Genomic DNA, 19,636 nt, shown 5'->3' on the forward strand with positions numbered 1-19,636 from the left:
TGCTCCAGTGCATATAAATTGGTTGAAAAATCAAATATGTGTCCTTGGGTGCATGCTTAGGTCCCATGCAACAAATGGGAATGAATTTCAAACACCAGGGCACCGTTGATTGCCAACAAAACGTTGAGATGCTTGGTTTTTAAATTCTAGTAAATCCAAAACTCGTCTGAAATTCATGAAACTTGGCATGCTAACATGGAGCGGCATCAACATGCCGTGGGAAATTTTTTTCCCATTTGGGGCAGGTTTGGGTATATGCTTCTCACAAATGAGAGCTTCTCACAACAAGCATGGTGGTTTTGGTAGGGAACGTCCCACCTTTGGGGACGAAACGATATCCATTGCCTCTTATTGCTTCCAAAATTTTTCTCGTGTCAACATAGAACAAAAGGGCGTGTTGTGTCAATTTTTTTATTTTTCGAGGTTCATTTGGACATTTTTATGCATTAACTGAGTTTTCAATGCATTTATGTGCATAATTCAAATTTGAACTAGATGCACATGTTCCAGTGCATATAAATTGGTCGGAAAATCAAATCTGTGTCCTTGGGTGCAAGCTTAGGTCCCATGCAACAAATGGGAGTGAATTTCAAACACCAGGGCACCGTTGATTGCCGGCAAAACATTGAGATGCTTGGTTTTTAAATTCTAGTAAATGCAAAACTCGTCTGAAATTCATGAAACTTGGCATGCTATCTTGGAGCGGCATCAACATGCATGGTAAATTTTTTGTCCCATTTGGGGCAGGTTTGGGTTTCTGCTTCTCACAAACGAGAGCTTCTCACAACAAGCATGATGGTTTCGGTAGGGAACATCCCACCTTTGGGGACGAAATGATATCCATTGCCTCTTATTGCTTCCAAAAAATTTCTCGTGTCAACGTAGAACAACAGGAGTGTTGTGTCAATTTTTGTGATTTTTCGGGGTTCGTTTGGACAATTTTATGCATTAACTGAGTTTTCAATGCATTTATGTGCATAATTCAAATTTGAACTACATGCACATGCTTTAGTGCATATAAATTGGTTGAAAAATCAAATATGTGTCCTTGGGTGCATGCTTAGGTCCCATGCAAGAAATGGGAATGAATTTCGAACACCAGGGCACCATTGATTGCCGGCAAAATGTTGAGATACTTTATTTTTAAATTCTAGTAAATCCAAAACTCGTCTGAAATTCATGAAACTTGGCATGCTATCATGGAATGGCACCCGACATGTTGTGGTATTTTTCGTGTCTATTTTGAGAGATGGCGCACTCAAATAATGACAGCCAACAAAGACATTTTGAAAAAATAGCTGCCACTTTAATATCTCAAACGTTTGTATAATTCAAATCGTGTGTGTTCTGTTAACCCTTCACGTGACGCCACGTGTCTTGGTTTTAATGGTTGTAGGAGGTGTCGTGCGGACAGCTGCTTGACCTTGACTGAACGGGAGGTGTGCGACCGCAGTCCGGTGCGCAGGCTGACCGAGAGGCGTGCAAGCTATCCTCGAATGTGCATGCTCACCGGGAAGCGTGTAAGTTGCACGATGCGCAGGCTCACTAGGAAGCGAGCCCTTTGACTTCCATGGCCGCCCTCCTTCCTCTCCGTGCGCGCGCCCCCCTTAGCGGCATGGGACGCCGTCGTCGAATGCTACCTCTCAGCGCCGCTAGCTGCCGTCCTCTCGCCCCCCGCCCGTCGAATCCGGGACGACATGATGCAAAGTGAGAGCAGGATTTGTGCATCTCTTCAACGCAAACGGTTCTTTTGGATGACCCGTGTGCAACTTCTTACAAGCAATTTGGTGCGATTTGCATCTGTCATATTGGGTATGTTACCATTTGTCAAACTGGAAAGATTGACATTTGTTGATCTAGTAACATCGCCATTTGTCAACCTTGTAACACTACGATTTTTCAAAATATGAAGCTAAAAATCACTAGCAGTATCTAATTTTTGCCACTAAAATTCAGTAATTAAGCATAATTCATTCATAGATTAAGTAGTCGTTCTTAATTTATACAAACAGTTCAACTCGATAGCTGAACTGACCAAACTTCTCCCCAATTGTTGCCAACCACGTACTAAAATAGCTAGTTCAACTATATATACTAACTAATTTTAAGTATGTTGTACAGTTCCACCACATCTATAGTCAGATGAACTGAACAAAACAGCCCCTAAATACTACTACTACTGCGGAGGGGCTTTGTACTACTTCCGGCTGCCTCTCCTCTGTCGAGCGCGCTCAGTAAGAGGCGGAGGAGGAGGAGCCTACCGATGAGCTGGGCAACCGCAATACGGTGCCTGCTGCTATTGCAGCTTCAGCGACGCTCACCTCGAACGCCCTCTACCGCTCCAAACGAGCCCTCTAGAAGCGGTGGTTCTCCTCGTAGATCTCCTGATTCCTCGCCTCTGAGGTGGCGTGTGCCACGGCCACGGCGGCGGTAAGGCTCTTTGCATGCTCGACAAGGCACTCCTCCTCCTCCTCCTGCAGGAACTCGGTGTAGCGCGCAAGGTTGCTGACGCACGTGCGGGCATCCACCTCCGCCTCCCGCCTTCGGGCGGCGGTGGCGGAGCGGGTGATGACCCCGGCGATCGACGGTGGGCTGCGGCCACGGCGGCCGACGACGGGGTGGCAGCCATGACCACCACCTCCCTCCTTTGGGCTGCAGTGGTGGAGTGGGTGATGGCCACGGTGTCCGGCAGTGGGGTTGCGGCCACGAGGGCCACCTCCCACCTTCAGGCCGCAGCGGCCGAGCGGGCGATGGCCCTAGCTTTCGATGATGGTTTGGCGGCAATAGCGGCCGGCAACAGCTGCCGACGAGCACCGGCGGTGGAGCGTGTGGTGGGTGTTCCGCGCACACCCAACAGGGACGTCATGCACACTACACTACGTCGGGGACTGCACCGCTGCTGCGGTGTAGCCTCCCAGCTGGAGCTGTCCTTTCATGACGGCGGAGTGGCTGAGCGACAATGACAGACCGGTGCTATTGGCAATTGTGGGAGAAGCAGACAAGATAAGCTACATGGAGGGAGGGGAAAATGCGACGCAGGACTCACCGGTCGTGAGGGTTTTATAGCAGGCCGGTAAGCATTGGGATTTTGGGGGATTCCACCGACTCGGGCGGGAAGCTTGCGCGGGAACCTGTGAGGTTTCACGGGAACGGGCTCACCGACGATTCATTGGCGCCACCGTTTGACCAAAAGAACGTCCACGTGCGCTGCGCAAGCTTGTGCTATAAGCCGTCTGCGGCAGCGGGGTGACAAGACGTGCGAGAGGAGGACGAAAGGCCACGTACACATATGGTGAATAAAAAAAGTTTGCAATTTAATTACCTATTATACCCCCGTCCTGGTTTATAAGTATGATTTAAATAATAATTTACGAATGCATGCTGCCAAAGATAATATAGTTGGATTCGTATTTGAACATAGTTTCCAATTATATAATTTTATAACATGCATTAACATTTTGTTGGTTAAATTTGAGGGAAAAGTATAGCACAAAATATAAAGGGGACTATAGACTAGACGGATGTGGTCGCACAAGCCCGCTCTCTATGTAGCGACGCAACTGTCGGCCGGCTTGTAGGCGACCATTTTCTGTGTGTTCAACTGCTCTATGTGTGTGGTTGCTTGTGGTTCAGGCGGCCGCGGCGTGCTCTGCTCGCGTCCCGCCACTTGCGCTCTGCTCTCGCGTCCCTCTGGGTGCTCTGCCCTCGTTCCTGCATGTGCGCTGCCAGTGTTTGGGCCCGGTGCATGATCACGCATGTTGGTGTGCATGCGGTTGCGCCGGGCGCGGCGCGATGATGCAGTTACCCGCTGCAAAAACTGCCATGCGGACGCGCCGAGAATCCACTTCGCCCGGCCCCCTTTTATTCCTGTGGCCATTTACCTTCATCTCTTGTCTCACACCACACAATAAGCACACCCACGAGGACACATACACAGAGGACATCCAGTGGTTCCAATGGCGCTCCCGGTGGCTCCAATGGCGCTCCCAACGGCCACCGACGACGACGACGACGGGCAGTTCACCACGCAACACATTGTGGACACCCACGTGAGGGGGAAGGCTCTCTCGATGGTGTACACGAACGATCCGGTCTCGGTGGAGAGCTCCATCCAAACTATGGAGCAGTTCCTTGCCGAGGACAAGTACCAAGTGGTCGGCTTCGACCTCGAGTACACCATGGCTTGTGTCGGGCACGATCAGAAGGTTGACGTCGCCCAGTTGTGTGTGCGGCATGACGTCCTCATCTACCACTACCACCTGGCCACAATGCCTTGCAAGCGTTTCTCCAGGTTTATCAACAGCTCCGACTACAGTTTCGCTGCGGTGGACACCACCAACGATCTAAAAGCGATCAAGGTTTCAGGGCTTGAAATGCCCAAATCTTGTCAACATCCAGCGCGACTACAAGGTCTGGAGTAGCGACAAAAACAAACTGAACTCCCTGGTTGACCTCGCCTCGACCATCATCGACCCCTACTACATGAAGATGAAGAATGAGAGCAATAAGGACAGGAACACCTGGCACAGTGTGTGGCATGAGAGACTGGATGAATAACATGTCAAGTACGTGGCCATGGACGCGTACACAAGCTACGAGATGTACAGGCGGATCGATGACATGGGGAACTGTCTTCTTCCTGGCCCAGACAAGGGATCGAGCCACATAGCAGTGGCAGGAGCATCACAAGAAGTAGATGACTAGATGAATGTTTCTCCTACTTTAGAATGCATGCAATTGTTTATTGAGGTGTGTGCGAATGATCTGTATAGTCACTTATGTAATTGGATGTTTATTTCAGTTATATATATATACATGTTATTCTACTGTAGACAGAGCAAATCACACGGCTTATTAGCAGCAATCGTCTGTGTTATTATTGGTCTTCGCACACATTTCTGATTATGGACCTGTTTGCCGCGTATCACACACATCTTGTTCAGTTGAACCGTTTCCATTGTGTTGCCTAATCACACACAGTTCATCCTAGTGAACTGTATGCTATATATCGCACACGCCTTCATCTGGCTGCCCGTTTCTTATGTTCCTCCTCATCCCAAACAGTTAATTGAACCGAACCGTATGCCCTGCATCGCACACGCAACTAAAATCTGAACCCTGTTTGATGCATCTGTCATCGAAAATGTTTTTGCACCTTTTTTGACGGTTTTTTACACCACCGTTTGCGATTATGGCATGGCACACAGTTTCATCGAAGGGTCTCTGATCGTAGTGTCGCGTTTGGACCATCCTGCGGTAGTGGATGAGCATAAGTGGTAGATCTTCAACTGACGGATCAGCAATGTTATGCAAACAAACACGTGCATGATGGCACGGTAGATCAAAGTTTAAACAGCCTTATTATAAGGCATTCGATGGCCCAAAGAGGATAAGTGTTTTTGAGACGTCAACAATAAAGTGCTATGATTAATAAAACGGCTCATGACTCCTGGCGGGTTGAAGCCTCCGAATCATCCTGCGCTTCTTCTTCTTCTTCAGCTCCTTGATTATCCATCAAAGTCAGGTGTAGCCCAGTTGATACTGGTCAACGCTCTAAACATAGCTTCATCATCAATAATGGATCAATATCAGGAGCGAAGGTATGCTTACGAATGGGCGGGATGAGATTCGTCTCCTGATGAACCGGCGCCTTCACTTTCTTGTTCTCAGAGCCATAAGCCGCTTGGTATGTGGATAGATTGGTTTCTTCAGCCAACTTACTTGCTAATGGACGCATTGCTCTTGCTATTTCTGCAAAGTCATTAGCACTGAAGGCAGGTCCATCCTCTTTGACACTGGGGCAACCATTGGCCAAATCTTCTGGATCCAGATCTGCTTGCCATGCCTTTGCCCGACTTAAGGCAGTCAGTGCGCCAGCTCTAGCAGAGGCTCACTTTAAATCATCAATCCTTTGGGGCAGCACTGATAGCCTCTCCAGTGTATCTTTGATGAGAGTGGGTGCAGATTTCTTGTGCATAGTAGCAGCAATTGTACATTGGGTGCCAGTGTGTAACTGTTCTACAAGGGTGTAGACAACTTTAAGCCGGATGCGCATATCTGAGCCAAACTTAGCGCTCTGAGAACCTATATCAGTAAAAATTATCGGTAAGCCGGCAGGTGTTTATAATATGTTTATTGAGATGCAAAGGAGTCATGTTTCCTACTTACCGAAGATGGCTGACGGCATGTTATTGATCTACTGTCTTAAACTGGACAACTCGTCAGTCACCGGTTTAAGTGTGGCTTCAGCATCCTCTGCTCTCTTCAATAGAGCTACCTTTTTGGTCTCCCAGCCATCTTTGTCAGTGTTGAAGTTTTGTTTCAGCTGCTCAATTTTTTCTAAAGCAGTCTTCAGTTCTGATTTGGCCTTGGATGTCTCAGATTGCTGAGTTTTAATGTTGGCCTTCAGATCATTCAGCTGTGCATTTTTCTCAGTCAGTTTAGCCTGTGACATAAACAAACATGGAAGGTATTATGATCATGATTACTTTTTGAAATCCCAAACACAATACAAGTATTTTCCGTGGCACTTGGGGCTAATATTTATTGCTCTTAAAGAACTTTTCAAAGTCCCAAGAACAATACCAGTATTTTCCTTGGCACTTGGGGGCTAATGTCTATTGCTCTGTTCAAAGATGAATTTATCTGATGACTTGCGTGCAATGATATGATCCGGTTTGTCAAGATTACATATTCAAGTGTTGATTTATCAATGTTGGTAAGTCCCGATTTAACTATGCTAGTTAAATCGACCCTCGGGGGCTACGGATGCGAAGTTCATTTCTGCTACTTAAAGTCTCGGCTTAACTTGATGATTGAAGCCGACCCGTGGGGGCTACTAATGATGATGTTCAGTTTCTTTATGGCAATTGGAATGTCTACAACATATTCAATCCTATCATATCCTATAGACTTGGCGGCTGATAGACATATAATTATGAAGAGAATAGTGATTGGATTACCTCATAGCGTTCCTTCATCAAATTGACTAAGCCGGCTTCAAAATCACGGCTGGTGTATAGATGGTTCAAATAACCAGAGTGGGTGTCTTGTGCACTGAACTGGGCATAGCTCTCTAAGTCTACCTTCCACTTGCCTTTATCATCAGCAGATTTTTCTTCCTTGGCGCTGTGCTTGGATAAGACAGTGGGGTTGTCCGGTGTTGTGTAACCAAACCCGGTGACGACGACGTCGTCAGTCTTATCTTCAGCGGGCTTAGCTGGGCTTGGCGGCTTAGAAATGGCCGGCTCAATATCCATATGGTCTATGGATATTTCATGGTCTTCTGATGGCGGGTCATCGATGGTGGCTTCTACAATTGGATGAGAGGATTCTGGTTGTTGTTTTCCGGCTCAGACGGGTTGGAGTCATTGGCCGGCTTATTCAGTTTCGCCTTTTTGCTGGGTTTGGCCTGACCATTGAGAATAAGAAATACACATATGTCAGCATATTAAACAAGCATGAAGTTTGAATGATTGAATATACCCTTACCCATTCACAGTCTTGAAAGTTGGGATTTGAGTTCCCGTTGAGTCGCCAGAGGAAGAGTGAGATGCTCCCTGATAATTTGAATCAGACGGGTTAAGAGGTTGACGAACAAGGCCTGCCTTGGGATAATCTAAGTCGGAAATTTTTTAGACCTCCGGTCGACGTTTGCGAGGTGCTGGGGTGTTCGGTAAGCCAGAGGATAAAACTCCACCACGACTGTTCCAGGTTGTATGGCGAGCTTCATGTTGCTGCTTCTTCAAAAGAAAGTCGGGATCCAAATGAGCTAAAGGGTGAGAAAATCTTACTTTCTAGCTTCCTTGTCGGGTTTCCTGTGTTGGCAGAGGTTCTGAGCCGGAGAAAATAATAATTACCTCTGCATCATCTGCACGGCTGGCATACGCTTCATCCTGATAATAGTCATTGTCAATAAGATGTACACAAAACGAACCAAGGGAATCAAGTTCTACCTTCGACTCATCATCATCATCTTTGTCATCCAAATTAAACTAGTACAATGTCCGTGCGTTGCTACGGGCCTTTGAGGCCTCCTTTGGTTTGGAGAAATTTTATAGGAATTCTATAGGATAGGATTTTTATAGAAAAAATATATTTAAAGTCCTTTGGTTTGTAGGAATAGAATCGTATTCGTATGGACAAAATCTTCCTATCCTTCACATTTCATATGAAAATAATATTAACCTAGACTCAATGGGAAAAATCCAATGATATGAATGAAAGGACATCTCTTTTCGTATTACTATTCATATGATTTGAGATACATGACATCTCATTTACTATAATTTTTATATTCCTATTATTATTCCAACCCTATGAACCAAAAGGGGCCTTAGCCTTTTTTTCTGCTTGCATATCCAATATTGTTGTATAAAGCTTAGAAAATTTTCGACCCCTTCCAACGACATTGCCTCGGGACCCTTGTACAATATGATTCTTTTTGAACATCGACATAATCCCTCGCCATCTCTGATATGTACTCTGCAAAAATAAACATACATAGAAATAAACCTTTTGTATTATTATGTGCAACATATGAACAAGGAAGAACAATTATTTCTATGCATCTCATTGTGTAAAACTCAATGAGATTTACCTAGCTGACCGTGCCATTTTTATTCATCGCAAATCTTCAGTAACCTATTAAATCATACTTACCTAGCTGACTCTTGTATGCGCAATTTGTTTTTTGGCAAATCATATTTATTAGGAGCTTATTAATAATATACATCAGTAAACTACAGTCCTCAGTATAGAACAATCTCATTCTACACATCTGTATGTATTGTTCAAGTGTTCACAGTAACACTGAATTTATATATTGCAAAAAATTCAGCGGTGATATGCACATCTTAGAGAAAATTTAAAATAATGTCAAGATAAATTCTTGAACCCAAGTACATGGGAGTACAGAACTCAGAACATGTAAGATTGTAACTTATCCAAGTCCCAAGTAAGAGGGTCAGGATACCACATATCCAACAATGCTTTCCCCCAATGTCTTGAGCTTCCTTGCACACAGCTCAGACCTGCACAACAAATATTTGTAAGATGGTGATAATGCAACCTGGCTACCTGAGACTCAAGTAATTTTTTGTATGCGCCGAGGATAATAAACAATAAAAAACATTACACTGTTCTCTAAAATTGGTTAGGACCAGAAAAGGAAGTCAAGGCCAACTACACTATCATCTCGCAAGTATTGGCACCATCTTGCTTGCTCCTGGTCATTTCACCAAAGGATAGAAAATACTCCCTCCATCGCAAAATAAGTGACTCAACTTTGTACTAAAGCTAGTACAAAGTTGAGTCACTTATTTTGAGACGGAGGGATTAGTAATCAATTTGCAGACTAATATTTCTCACACAACAGTATAGTAAGATTGGTTCTTTCCATCTCCAGCTCAGCAACAAGCAACGTAAAAATAAGCATATTTATGCAACGATAAAAATCAGCAAGCAGTTGTCGTCTTGCCGCCCTTCTCGTCGGGGTGGGTGAGGGGGCTTGTAATGTGTCCTAGCCTCCGCCGAGCCAGCTGCATCATCCTACCAAGGAGCCGCCACGCCTGGCAGAGAAAGGCCCCCCAATGCCATGGAAGGGGACACTTCAGTTCTCTTTATTTCCAGTATATAGTACTGGTCCTGCAAATCACATCAGGTCAATCTATTTTAGAAAAGAAACCAAATATTGTTACTCGGAGAAAGACATTAGTGTAGCTTTGATAGCAATGACAACATACCATGATTCCACCAGGGTCAACGGCTGATAATTATGTGATTGTTGTATTTGTTGCCTAGCGATGACCCTGTGAGCCGGTGCTTATCTCAATTTGATGGGATCTTGCAGTAGATCTGAGATATTGTGAAATTTGACAACACAGATGCTGGATTATTGAAAATTAGTTGCACGGATGGATCATTTGTGCTGTGTGTACCTTCCTAGAATAGTTGCCGCTTCAGAAATAGTTAGATTTATGTACCATCGAGTTGCCAGACAGGACTTGGAGGCCAAGTTTCCTGTACAAAAAATTTAACAGGTAATTTTATTTTCTTATCTAAATTGTGCAGGATTGATATAAGATGACGATTAACATTAAATTCATGTACTGGCATGCCAACAAATAGAACTATAATGGGTTCTTGAGCAGACCACCGTTGTAGCTTTGTCTGCATCAAGGGAATCTGCTAATTTTCCCCAAAACGTCACAACGGCGGGCATTCTGGAAAGATATATCATTGTTTCAGTGAAGAGATAAGAACACAGAATGAAAAATGATAAAAGTTGGCACACGTTTGTGATGTGATTTTCTCATATCTGGTCAATCGATCCGCCGCTCGGCGCAAATATTCTTGTGATGCTGGTAACTAATCCAACATTCACAAGTTCAGTAAATTGTAAGTTGTAAGAAGTGGAAAATTATACAATAAAAACAATTCTTAAGAGTGGCTGACCTGACAACAAAACAATTTGTTTAATGCGGCTTTGATACTGTGTACATTGTAGGTGGTATATCCATACTTGGGAAAGTTTGGTGGCTGAGGCACAATTGGTTCCACGGTAGTTTTTTGGGCAAACACTACTCTCCATGGACAATCTACAGTTTTGTATCTTTCCCTAGCATAATGAACCTGGTAAGCGCCAAGCTTGTAAATTGTTGTTCCTTCCGAGATCCTGTTCTTGAAGAGTTGTACTTGGAATTGTGCCTTCCATTGTTCCGCCCTAGAAAGGAAGTAAATATGTGTATGGTAAACAGGTCACTGCCTTCAGGACCCCAATGTTCTCATATCCTTGTAATGCGGACGGTAAGGATGCCTCTGCTGGAATATCTTGTAACGTCTCAGCAGCATTTCATCCATCTATGAATTTTCAAAATAAATATATGTATAAGAAAACCTGCTCAGCAGAGCAACAAAATTACTGTGTTTTAACAGAGACTATTGAACTCATGGCAAAAAAATATAAAAATCTAAACGCATGCATCTCCAATATATATGTTTCTTTCTTTCCAAAGAAAGTGACCACCCCAGCCGGCACAATCCAGTGCAATTTTTGTGCTGAAACTGAAAAAATGGAGATGTATTACTTGTCAGCTTACATACACAACGAATCTACAATTTAATTACTTGGTCCACGAAAAAAGCCACATCTTGGTAAGCCATTGGAGCTTGGCAAATAAAAGAGGCATTCATCAGAACAGACTGATTCAAACACAAAATCAGCATATCTACATTGTAGCTATTTTATCATTTCAAGTAACAAAGTAGCTTCTTTGATAAATGCATGAAAACTAAAAAAGGGACTGGTGATAGTCATCTTGGTTTAAATTAAATTAGAAATAGCTGCAATTGTGGCTGAATTTAATATGTCAGTGATTCCAATTCTTTTACATAATGGTTCAGAAACTTGTTAAATCTCCCAAAAAAGACCAAAGAACAATGAAGAAAAAATGGGCTACAGTCATTAGAAAGTCACAACAAGTGAACAACCCTTTATATTGGACATGTATTCGGACCTGCTAATTGCTCTCATGAAATTTGGTAAGTGCATAAAAAGCAAAACTAATAGTACTAACTTCATAAAATCTAGCTTACATATTCTGTAGAAATAAGTGTGTGATTTCTTGATCTTTTGTGTTTCTTATCACACTAACTTCATAATAATTAGGTAATGTTGAGAAGAACTTTCTGCATTAGTCGTATCGAATACTCGTTATAGTAGAAAACATCGAAGCATTATGAATTATGAATGAGCACATATATAATTCAAAGAACATGGTAGATATCATGCACGAACTAAAATTAATGAATAGAGGAAGCACCGAGACGGAGCTAGACGTGGCTAGCATGTTTGTGCCGCTGGAACTCACCACACGTAGTACTTCAACATCATCTCTTCACCGCCCCTCCATAGTTTTGTCCCTTCAGGCAGCTGGCGCTCTTGGGAGAAAGAAAACTCCCGTGAAGACAGTCACCATGTGGCTGCTCATGTGTGTCCAGCGAGCGTGCGACAGGCCAGCGCCTCCATATGTCTCCATTGAATAGGAACCTGCATGTCCTGCCATGCCATGGCCCGGAGGCAACCATCAGGCTGTTGTTGATGTTGTACAGACAGACAGAGTCCGAGGAGCAGAGCACGTTGGAACTGTGCTGCAGGCCGTGTTGTGAAAGTCCACGATGTCCATGCCAGTCCCTGTCTGTAGCGATTTTTGTTTGACGAAGAACACAATAAAGCATAAAAGCTAACAAACAAAGGGAAAATTCACATTCTATTAAGAGAGCCTCTTTATCATTAAAAAGATTAGAAGGAAGATTCAAACATCAAAGTCGCGTTTTTACGAAATAAAGCTCGTCGTGCCCGAACTTGTACCTCCACTTGCCGAAGCTGATGACCCAGAGCCCTTGCATCAGAGAACCTGTGAACTACTACATCAGAGAACCTGGTAATTATTTTCTTAAATACAATAATTGTATCGAAACAATCTCTCAGGTGGTAGATACATTAGAGAACAAGTTTTTTCATGTTTTGTCAGGGCATGCTAGCATCAGCTCATGCACTTCCTAGCAATAGGTCGCTTGAATTGACTATGGTGTTAGTAGTGAGAGTACATGGTGGGCCATGCATGTGCTACCATGGTGTGCTGAACTACTGATATCTTGCGATTGTGCTGAATCATTTTATTATTTTCGTTGACAGGGCGTATGCATGCTAGTGTGCAAATGGTTTCGCATCCAAAAATTCATAAAAACACATGTTACATTCTGAAGGGAAAATGCATCTTACATGGTATAGTCAGCATTTACTGCCTAATCAGCTGAGTGCCTGAGTTATCGATAATCATGCATAACAATGTTGTTTCAATCATTTTAAGGGGCATCAACTATATTAGTAAATGTAGGAGTTTGATCTGATTCTAATATAGGTGCAGATATGCAGAAGCTCATACAATCTCGTGTAAAATTTGTTTTGTGAATCGAATGAGCGCCCTACTAAATTATAGTAATATACCTTTTTTAGGGGGGATACAGTAATATATCTTAATGTGATTATACTTGTAAAAGAAGGGGAGCCTTGGCGCAGTGGTAAAGCTGCTGCCTTGTGACCATGAGGTCATGGGTTCAAGTCCTGGAAACAGCCTCTTACAGAAATGTAGAGAAAGGCTGCGTACTATAGACCCAAAGTGGTCGGACCCTTCCCTGGACCCTGCGCAAGCGGGAGCTACATGCACCAGGTTGCCCTTTTTTTATTATACTTGTAAAAAAGTATACCAAAAGCAGGTCGGTTGAGTAATGATTAAGTTGCAAATACCATGTTGAGAAGTGAAATTGAGAAACCATACGTGCAAATAAACAGGAGTAAATATATACTGTCATTGAATTTTAGTAAACTAACCATTTGCACTTGTGGTGACTGGTGGGTCATTGACTAAAAAAAGGGTAACAGGACTCCCTTAGGGCAGCGCAAGTGTCTTAATGGCTCTGATGGCCTTAGGAATAAATATAAATGGTGGAAAATGATAGCAAATTTAGTTCGTCTAACGCCTAAGCTTCACAGATAAAAAATTGTTCAAGTAGCAATCTTGCTATCTGGTGGCATATAACTGCCATTCATAATCCATGAAGAATTTCTGAAATTTAGATTATTCTGAATATTTTTAGTTACCCAAGAGACATTCAGCAGGTTACAGAGGGCATGCATACTATCTAATCTAGGGACATATATATGTTACGTAAATTCTGAAATTGCCTAAAAATACTATGCAAAATAAGAGCTTCATCCCTACCTCAATCAGATTTCATGTTTGGCTTAATTCAGAACAGTCAACACCCTTTTCTGAAGTGGATCCAGTGGGGCATCAAGCCTTACCTCTGTTTGGAGCTCGTCAAGCAGGTGGCTTTGTTCCATGGCATGGACGAGATGATCCTGTACATCATCTGCGCCCCTGATATTCTGCAGCATGAGAAAGTGATCAAGAGGGTGACCCGGTGCAGCGTATGGTGTTCATCTTGCAAGGGAAACCGAGGAGCATGCAGCCGCTGACCAAGAGCATGGTGCCAATGTGCGTGCTGGGTGCCGGGAACTTACTCGGTAACGAGCTGTTGTTGTGGTGCCTGCATCGGTCGTTCGTGGGACGGCTTCGTCCATGGGGTTCAACGGCGGCGGCGGCCCCGGGGATCCGCCGCGGCAGCGCTGTGCGGAGTGCGGCGACTCCACACAAGCACGAGCTGCTTGGAGACCTGACCTGCCCTGAGGTTCCGCGATGGCGCCGTCGGCGGCGGCGGCGGAGGCGGGGAACCCTAGACAAAAGATTGAGGAAGGTCGGCGGCGGCGATCCCGTACCTCGTCGGTGAAAAACGTGATGGATCCGCCGCGGCGCGGCACAGGGATGGATCCGCCGTGGACTGGGCGTAGGGGAGGATCGGGCGTGCGATCGGGCGGCGGCGGAGTTCGATCTGCTGTGTCGGGTGGCGGCGGAGATGGATCTGCTGTGTGAACGAGGGATCGGTCACAGGTTTTTTTTTCACCGGTTTATTTCGATGGAGGGTAGAGCAGAGGTGGTAGGATGACGAAAAAAAACGGCGGTGGGAGGATGACAAAAATAAACCAGCAAAAATAAACCGTGCGGACTATTCATCAAGTGCTCCATTAGGAGTAAAGATAATTCGGCAGTGTTGGACTTCTTCTTAGCAAGCCTTTTGGTGGCCTTGTTTTTTGTCCGGGTTTTTTTTGTTTTTTTTGGCAATTTCTTGGTCCACAAGGGTGAGTCGGCCTATAAACAATAAATGAGTACGAGCAAGCACAAAAATGAAAATATGAATCAAGTATAAGTTGGGTTCAAAACTCACAGCTAGCGACTTATTGAGAGTGTAGAAAGGGGCCAATCCAACGTTACTACAATCTTCTAAGATTTCATTCGACAAAGTCTTGGTCATTTCGTTGATGTCTTCCTCAGTCATTTCGGTGTTACAGTGGCGCTGAGGATCTGTTAGCTCGCCGGTATACTCACACATTAAACCGGGCGGATGCTTAGAGGCAAGACTCTCCAGGCGACCCAGCAGCGAACTAGATCAATTCTGTTCATGTCGTTCGCCATTAGAGCCCGGATCTTTGCGAAAACTAACACATATTTCTTCCATTCTGCTGTGCTGATACAGTCCGCAAGATGATGTCTGCTACTAAGTCGGCTGGCGCGGAAATCCGGGAGGGGGTTCTCTCCTTCTGGTGAGGTATCTTGGCAATAAAACCAAGTCTGGTTCTAGTCTTTCGGGTGACTGGGCGGATTAGCAGCTAGGAAGATGGCCTGTTTCCGGCGTTGTATGGATATGCCGCCTAGTTCAAGGCTAGGTCCATCCGTGAATTCATTCCGCCGATTCAAGTAATAGAACTCTCTGAATAGTTCTATGGTAGGCTCCCGTTGAAGCTACACCTTGCTGAACACTTGGAAATTGCAGATGTTTGAGACAGAGTTTCGTCTGATATCTTGTTGATGAAGGTTAAAGAAGTGCAGTACATCTCGGAAGAATCTTGAGCCGGGAGGACTGAAGCTCCGGACCATATGATCCATAAAAACCACTACTTCACCATTTTTGGGCTTAGGACGAATTTCATTACCCGGAACCCTCCAATGATGACCTCTTTTTTGGCTAAGACACTAGTTTGAATGTATACGTTCAAGTCTTCCGTTGTAACTCGGGAAACAAACCAGTTACAAGCGGTGACTATTTTGACCATCTTGAAGAGCAAGGTCCTAAATGAAAAAAACATTACCGGCTTAAGGTCATGCTATTAAACTGGATCATTGATTCAAAGATAAAATGCTATGAACAGTTAACAAATTAAGTCGGGGATGAACATTGAAGTATTGTCAGCTTAAGTGGAGACTGATGGTACCTCACTGGTGCGCGTCGGTGTTATACAAACGGTTCTTAACCCCTTTCCGCGACGACATTTGGAATCGTCACCAAGTGAGTGTGAGCGATAGGGGGTCCTTCCCACATGACCCAGAAACCTTCCAGGATAGGGCCCCTACAATACTCCTACTCGTTTCTGGTCGCATTGCCATCGTTGTCGGTATTCTGTGGTGCTAGGTTTATGATGCGCGGCCCGTCACAAATGGTTCACTATTATAGAACGTGTATGATGCGCGGCCCATCACAAACAGTTCACTATTAAGAAGATTAGCTAATCGTCGTATGAGCATCAGACAGGATTATGAAATGTCAGACCGTCGTAACATCATCATACACGACAACTATCGCACATGCTATTCTGTGGTGCAACATTTATGATGCATACTTCATCAGAAACAGTTCATGGTTGCGAATTGTGTACGATAAGGCAACTAACACAAACATTTAGTTTGCCCGCACGGTTTGTGATATTGTCTGACATCGCACACGCTATGCAAACGGCAACTGTGTGCATGCTTGCACACGTTTCCTCTGTGTGAACCATCTCGGATTATGGTGCATATCGCAAACGTTTGTGTTTTACCAACTATGTGTGCCGTAACAACTTGGAGAGCGTAATTTCACCGTAATTTAATTGCTGCCTTTTCAAATTGTATCGGGTTTGGATTTGAATGTATGCTACGGCTTTATTCATATCCATCAGGTTCAAACAACCAATGCATTATTCGATTCATAGGTACATATGTTCAAGAATTACATAAGAACCAAATAAAGAATGATGAACCATAGTTGTATACTTGTACTATTAAAGATGGTAAAGAAAGAGGCGAAATATATTCTGGTTGCTGAACAAGGTGAAGCAGAATGCCCATATTGTGCCCTCCTCCATGCATAAGGCACGCACGACTCTAGTCCAACCCCTTGTGACGGCCGACCGCCCATCCTTCACGGTCTTCATGAAAACATCTAGATAATCATTGTGTTCTGGTAGAAATACTTTAACCTTTGCATGCCCACCAATCATGTAGTTTGAGAGGTAATCTTGAATAAACTGCTTTGGCAACCACTACAAAGGAAAAAGATTCAGACATTGTCATCTAACACAACTCATTATGGGCAGTAAAAAGAAGGCTGCAGAGTTCTTACTTACCATCCTGCAGTTCATTGTTGTCTTGGATAAAGTGTAAATAAATAGTTTAATTGCCATGTTTGGACCCATTTTACTAACAATCTTTATCAGCTTCCTCACTTGATGTTGGTTCATCGATATCTCATTGCCCCATACACAGAAAGGGTCGAAGCACGGATCTTTACCAATGACATATGTACCTAAAAGTACCAAGTTAATATTAGAAGCTAAACAACAATTGCACAATGATGTAGTACAACACTCTTTTATAATATGTCTATATACATCCATATGTGGTAGTCCATTTGAAACCTCTAAAAGGACAAATATTTAGGAACGGAGGGAGTATCTTATAACATCCAATATACTCACATATTAGATGAATTAACATCTTATAGTATGGGCCGGAAGGCGTTTAGTGCATTCTTACAAATTATTGGCTGATTAACTGCTGCTGTATCCATGGATTACAATTAGTTTGAGCTAGTTCAGGCTCAAATAGCCCTAAAGTATATCTAAACATGAGGGCTAGTTTGAGCTAGTTGCATCTATAACCCACCCAAAAAAACTATCCAACCCAAGAGCTGCTAATTGGAGCTAGTTCTCCTAGTGCATTTATTGTCAATCTAACCCTGCCATCCAAAAAACTCTTTGGATGGAGTTAGTTTAGGGTTAGTCATGAGATAGAAACTAACTTAACCTCTAGCTAACTTGAGTATCCAAACAGGGTTGTGTTGTTGTTGTTGTTGTTGTCGTTGCTGCTGCTCTTCTACGTATATCTAGACATCATTAGAACATTAATGTAACACTCTTCCTTGTTGCTATGTAGCCTAGGATTGCATATTTAGACATTAAGTACAGTGCATGATGCTATGTAGCCTCAGATATATTGCATATGGCCCTAGTTAACCTAATGATAAATGGGTTGTAGATATATTCAGCTAAAAGTCCGATTCACTAATTGGTCCCTTATCAGCCGCCGGCCTACATGGTACCAGCTACTGATATCCTGAACAGTGAGCAGATATAAGCCATGGGATAAAACTAACCTCGATAGAAAACAGCAGTCGTTCCCAAAATTGTCCTGTGTAGGTACATCGAGAAGCATGTTAAGCACAACAGGCTAAACGTCAACCAAAATTATCCATGGCAGACAAAATAATCTCCAAAAGATAGCTTCAGTGTGCAGGTTTAAGCACGCTAGTAAAGCAAAACAAGTGGAAAGGTGTGCTAACTGCAACAGGCCTAACATTTAACAACAAGCAAACATACTCATTCAAACTGGTATTGTGCCGGTCTAAGTACACTGGTTATTGTTAAATAAAAATGGAAAGGCGTGTTAACTACAAGATGTAGAAACCAAATGTAGTCATTCATAGTGGTATTGCACTGGTACTAATGAAATTGAACTGCACAGTTCATACTTGCACATATAGAACATCACGTTGTGAATAACTGGAATAAGCAAGGCATACTACGAACAACAAAAGATAGCATTTGAAACTGTACATATGCTAACTACAAACAACCGAACAATCAAAAAAACTTTAAAAGAGGCATATGCTAGCTATAACAGGCTTAACAGCAAACCAATATATGCATTCCTATCGGTATGTTTAAAACTGGATTGATGAAATGTACTGCACAGTAAATAATTGCACATATAGAGGATCACATTGTGAACAACTGAAATAAACAAGGCATGCTGCAAACAACCAGATATAGCAATTAAAACTGGACATATTCTCACTGCACTATAAAAGGGACTCGACAAAACAAATCATGGGTTTCCCCCTGTGAAGAGGCACGGCAAAACAAATCATGGGTTTCCTCACTTGTCACAGATGGGCTCGTTCCCATGGGAAGAGCACGAACCCTGGATGCGCTCCATGTTGTCGCAGATGGGCTCCTTCCCCTTGGAAGAGCACGGCTGTAGGGTGCCCTCCCTGATGTCGCAGATGGGCGCTTCCCCCTTAGAAGAGCAGATGGGCTCTTTCCCCTTGGAAGATCCGGAGAGGGTGCCCTCCTCATGGTCGTCATCGATGAGGTCTGACTTGGAAGCTGTGGATCCCAAGCCAGCATCGCAGAACGTGTCCTTCAGAAATGACAAAAGGGGCTCGATGGCCATGTAGAATGGCAAATTGTTGACAACGAGCCAGAGGAGATCAGCGGCGGGGTCATGGATGAGATCGACGGCGGTTAAACCCGAGGGGTTGGGGGTGGGCCACTTAACCTGTGACATAGCCCGCCTCAGGTCGTCGCTGTTGATGACCTCGATTTCGTAGCCGGTGGCTGATACATGCCCACATACTCTAGCCCGCTGCTTCAGTGCCTGCCACCAGTAATGGTCGCCAGCTTCCTCGGCGACGTCGGGCGAAGAGACCGCTATACACCTCTTTTGGGCCAGTCGCTCCTCGAGCTCCACGGGAAGCGTAGCCGGGCTTAGGTTGCGACGCTCTGGAGTGGAGGATGGGGATGGGGTGGGGATCTGTGGGAAAGGAGGTGTTTGGCAGGCGTCATCTAAGAAACTCAGGGCGCCCTGGGTATGGAGATCGGTAGGTAAGCTGCATGGGCAAAACGGCAGATGTTAACAAT

At 44.1% G+C, this 19,636-nt stretch overlaps 1 protein-coding gene and 1 long non-coding RNA gene across 16 annotated transcripts; both read right to left on the minus strand.

Moving 5' to 3' along the window:
• Positions 1 to 5,264: 5,264 nt before the first annotated feature.
• On the minus strand, positions 5,265 to 7,987 carry LOC119340158. The gene is made up of 5 exons (XM_037612058.1): positions 7,641 to 7,987; positions 7,492 to 7,559; positions 6,963 to 7,411; positions 6,169 to 6,445; positions 5,265 to 6,084 (listed from the first exon to the last, which is right to left on the minus strand). The coding sequence occupies exons 3-4, from the start codon at positions 7,257 to 7,259 to the stop codon at positions 6,197 to 6,199; spliced, it is 546 nt and encodes a 181-aa protein (XP_037467955.1). The 5' UTR covers positions 7,260 to 7,411; positions 7,492 to 7,559; positions 7,641 to 7,987; the 3' UTR covers positions 5,265 to 6,084; positions 6,169 to 6,196.
• A 229-nt stretch (positions 7,988 to 8,216) lies between these two features.
• Positions 8,217 to 14,485, minus strand: LOC119337236. 15 transcript variants are annotated; one of them, XR_005163101.1, is made up of 9 exons: positions 14,087 to 14,485; positions 13,868 to 13,951; positions 11,871 to 12,416; positions 10,456 to 10,860; positions 10,295 to 10,368; positions 10,154 to 10,223; positions 9,939 to 10,020; positions 9,744 to 9,855; positions 8,217 to 9,645 (listed from the first exon to the last, which is right to left on the minus strand). It is a non-coding gene; the product is annotated as an uncharacterized LOC119337236 (long non-coding RNA). The 15 variants fall into 15 exon arrangements; XR_005163098.1 differs by having other exon boundaries at positions 8,217 to 8,484; positions 8,975 to 9,032; positions 9,137 to 9,645; positions 10,154 to 10,860; XR_005163100.1 differs by having other exon boundaries at positions 8,217 to 8,484; positions 8,942 to 9,032; positions 9,137 to 9,645; positions 10,154 to 10,860.
• Between the last annotated feature and the right edge of the window lie 5,151 nt (positions 14,486 to 19,636).

The sequence above is a fragment of the Triticum dicoccoides genome, chromosome 7B, assembly GCF_002162155.2.
Source record: "Triticum dicoccoides isolate Atlit2015 ecotype Zavitan chromosome 7B, WEW_v2.0, whole genome shotgun sequence".
NCBI lineage: Eukaryota > Viridiplantae > Streptophyta > Magnoliopsida > Poales > Poaceae > Triticum > Triticum dicoccoides.

Coding starts and splice junctions, on each gene's coding strand:
- LOC119340158 (XM_037612058.1), bottom strand. CDS start 7,259: ATGGATATTGAGCCGGCCATTTCTAAGCCGCCAAGCCCAGCTAAGCCC. Junction 6,446..6,962: donor TGATGAAGGAACGCTATGAG/GTAATCCAATCA, acceptor TTTATGTCACAG/GCTAAACTGACTGAGAAAAA.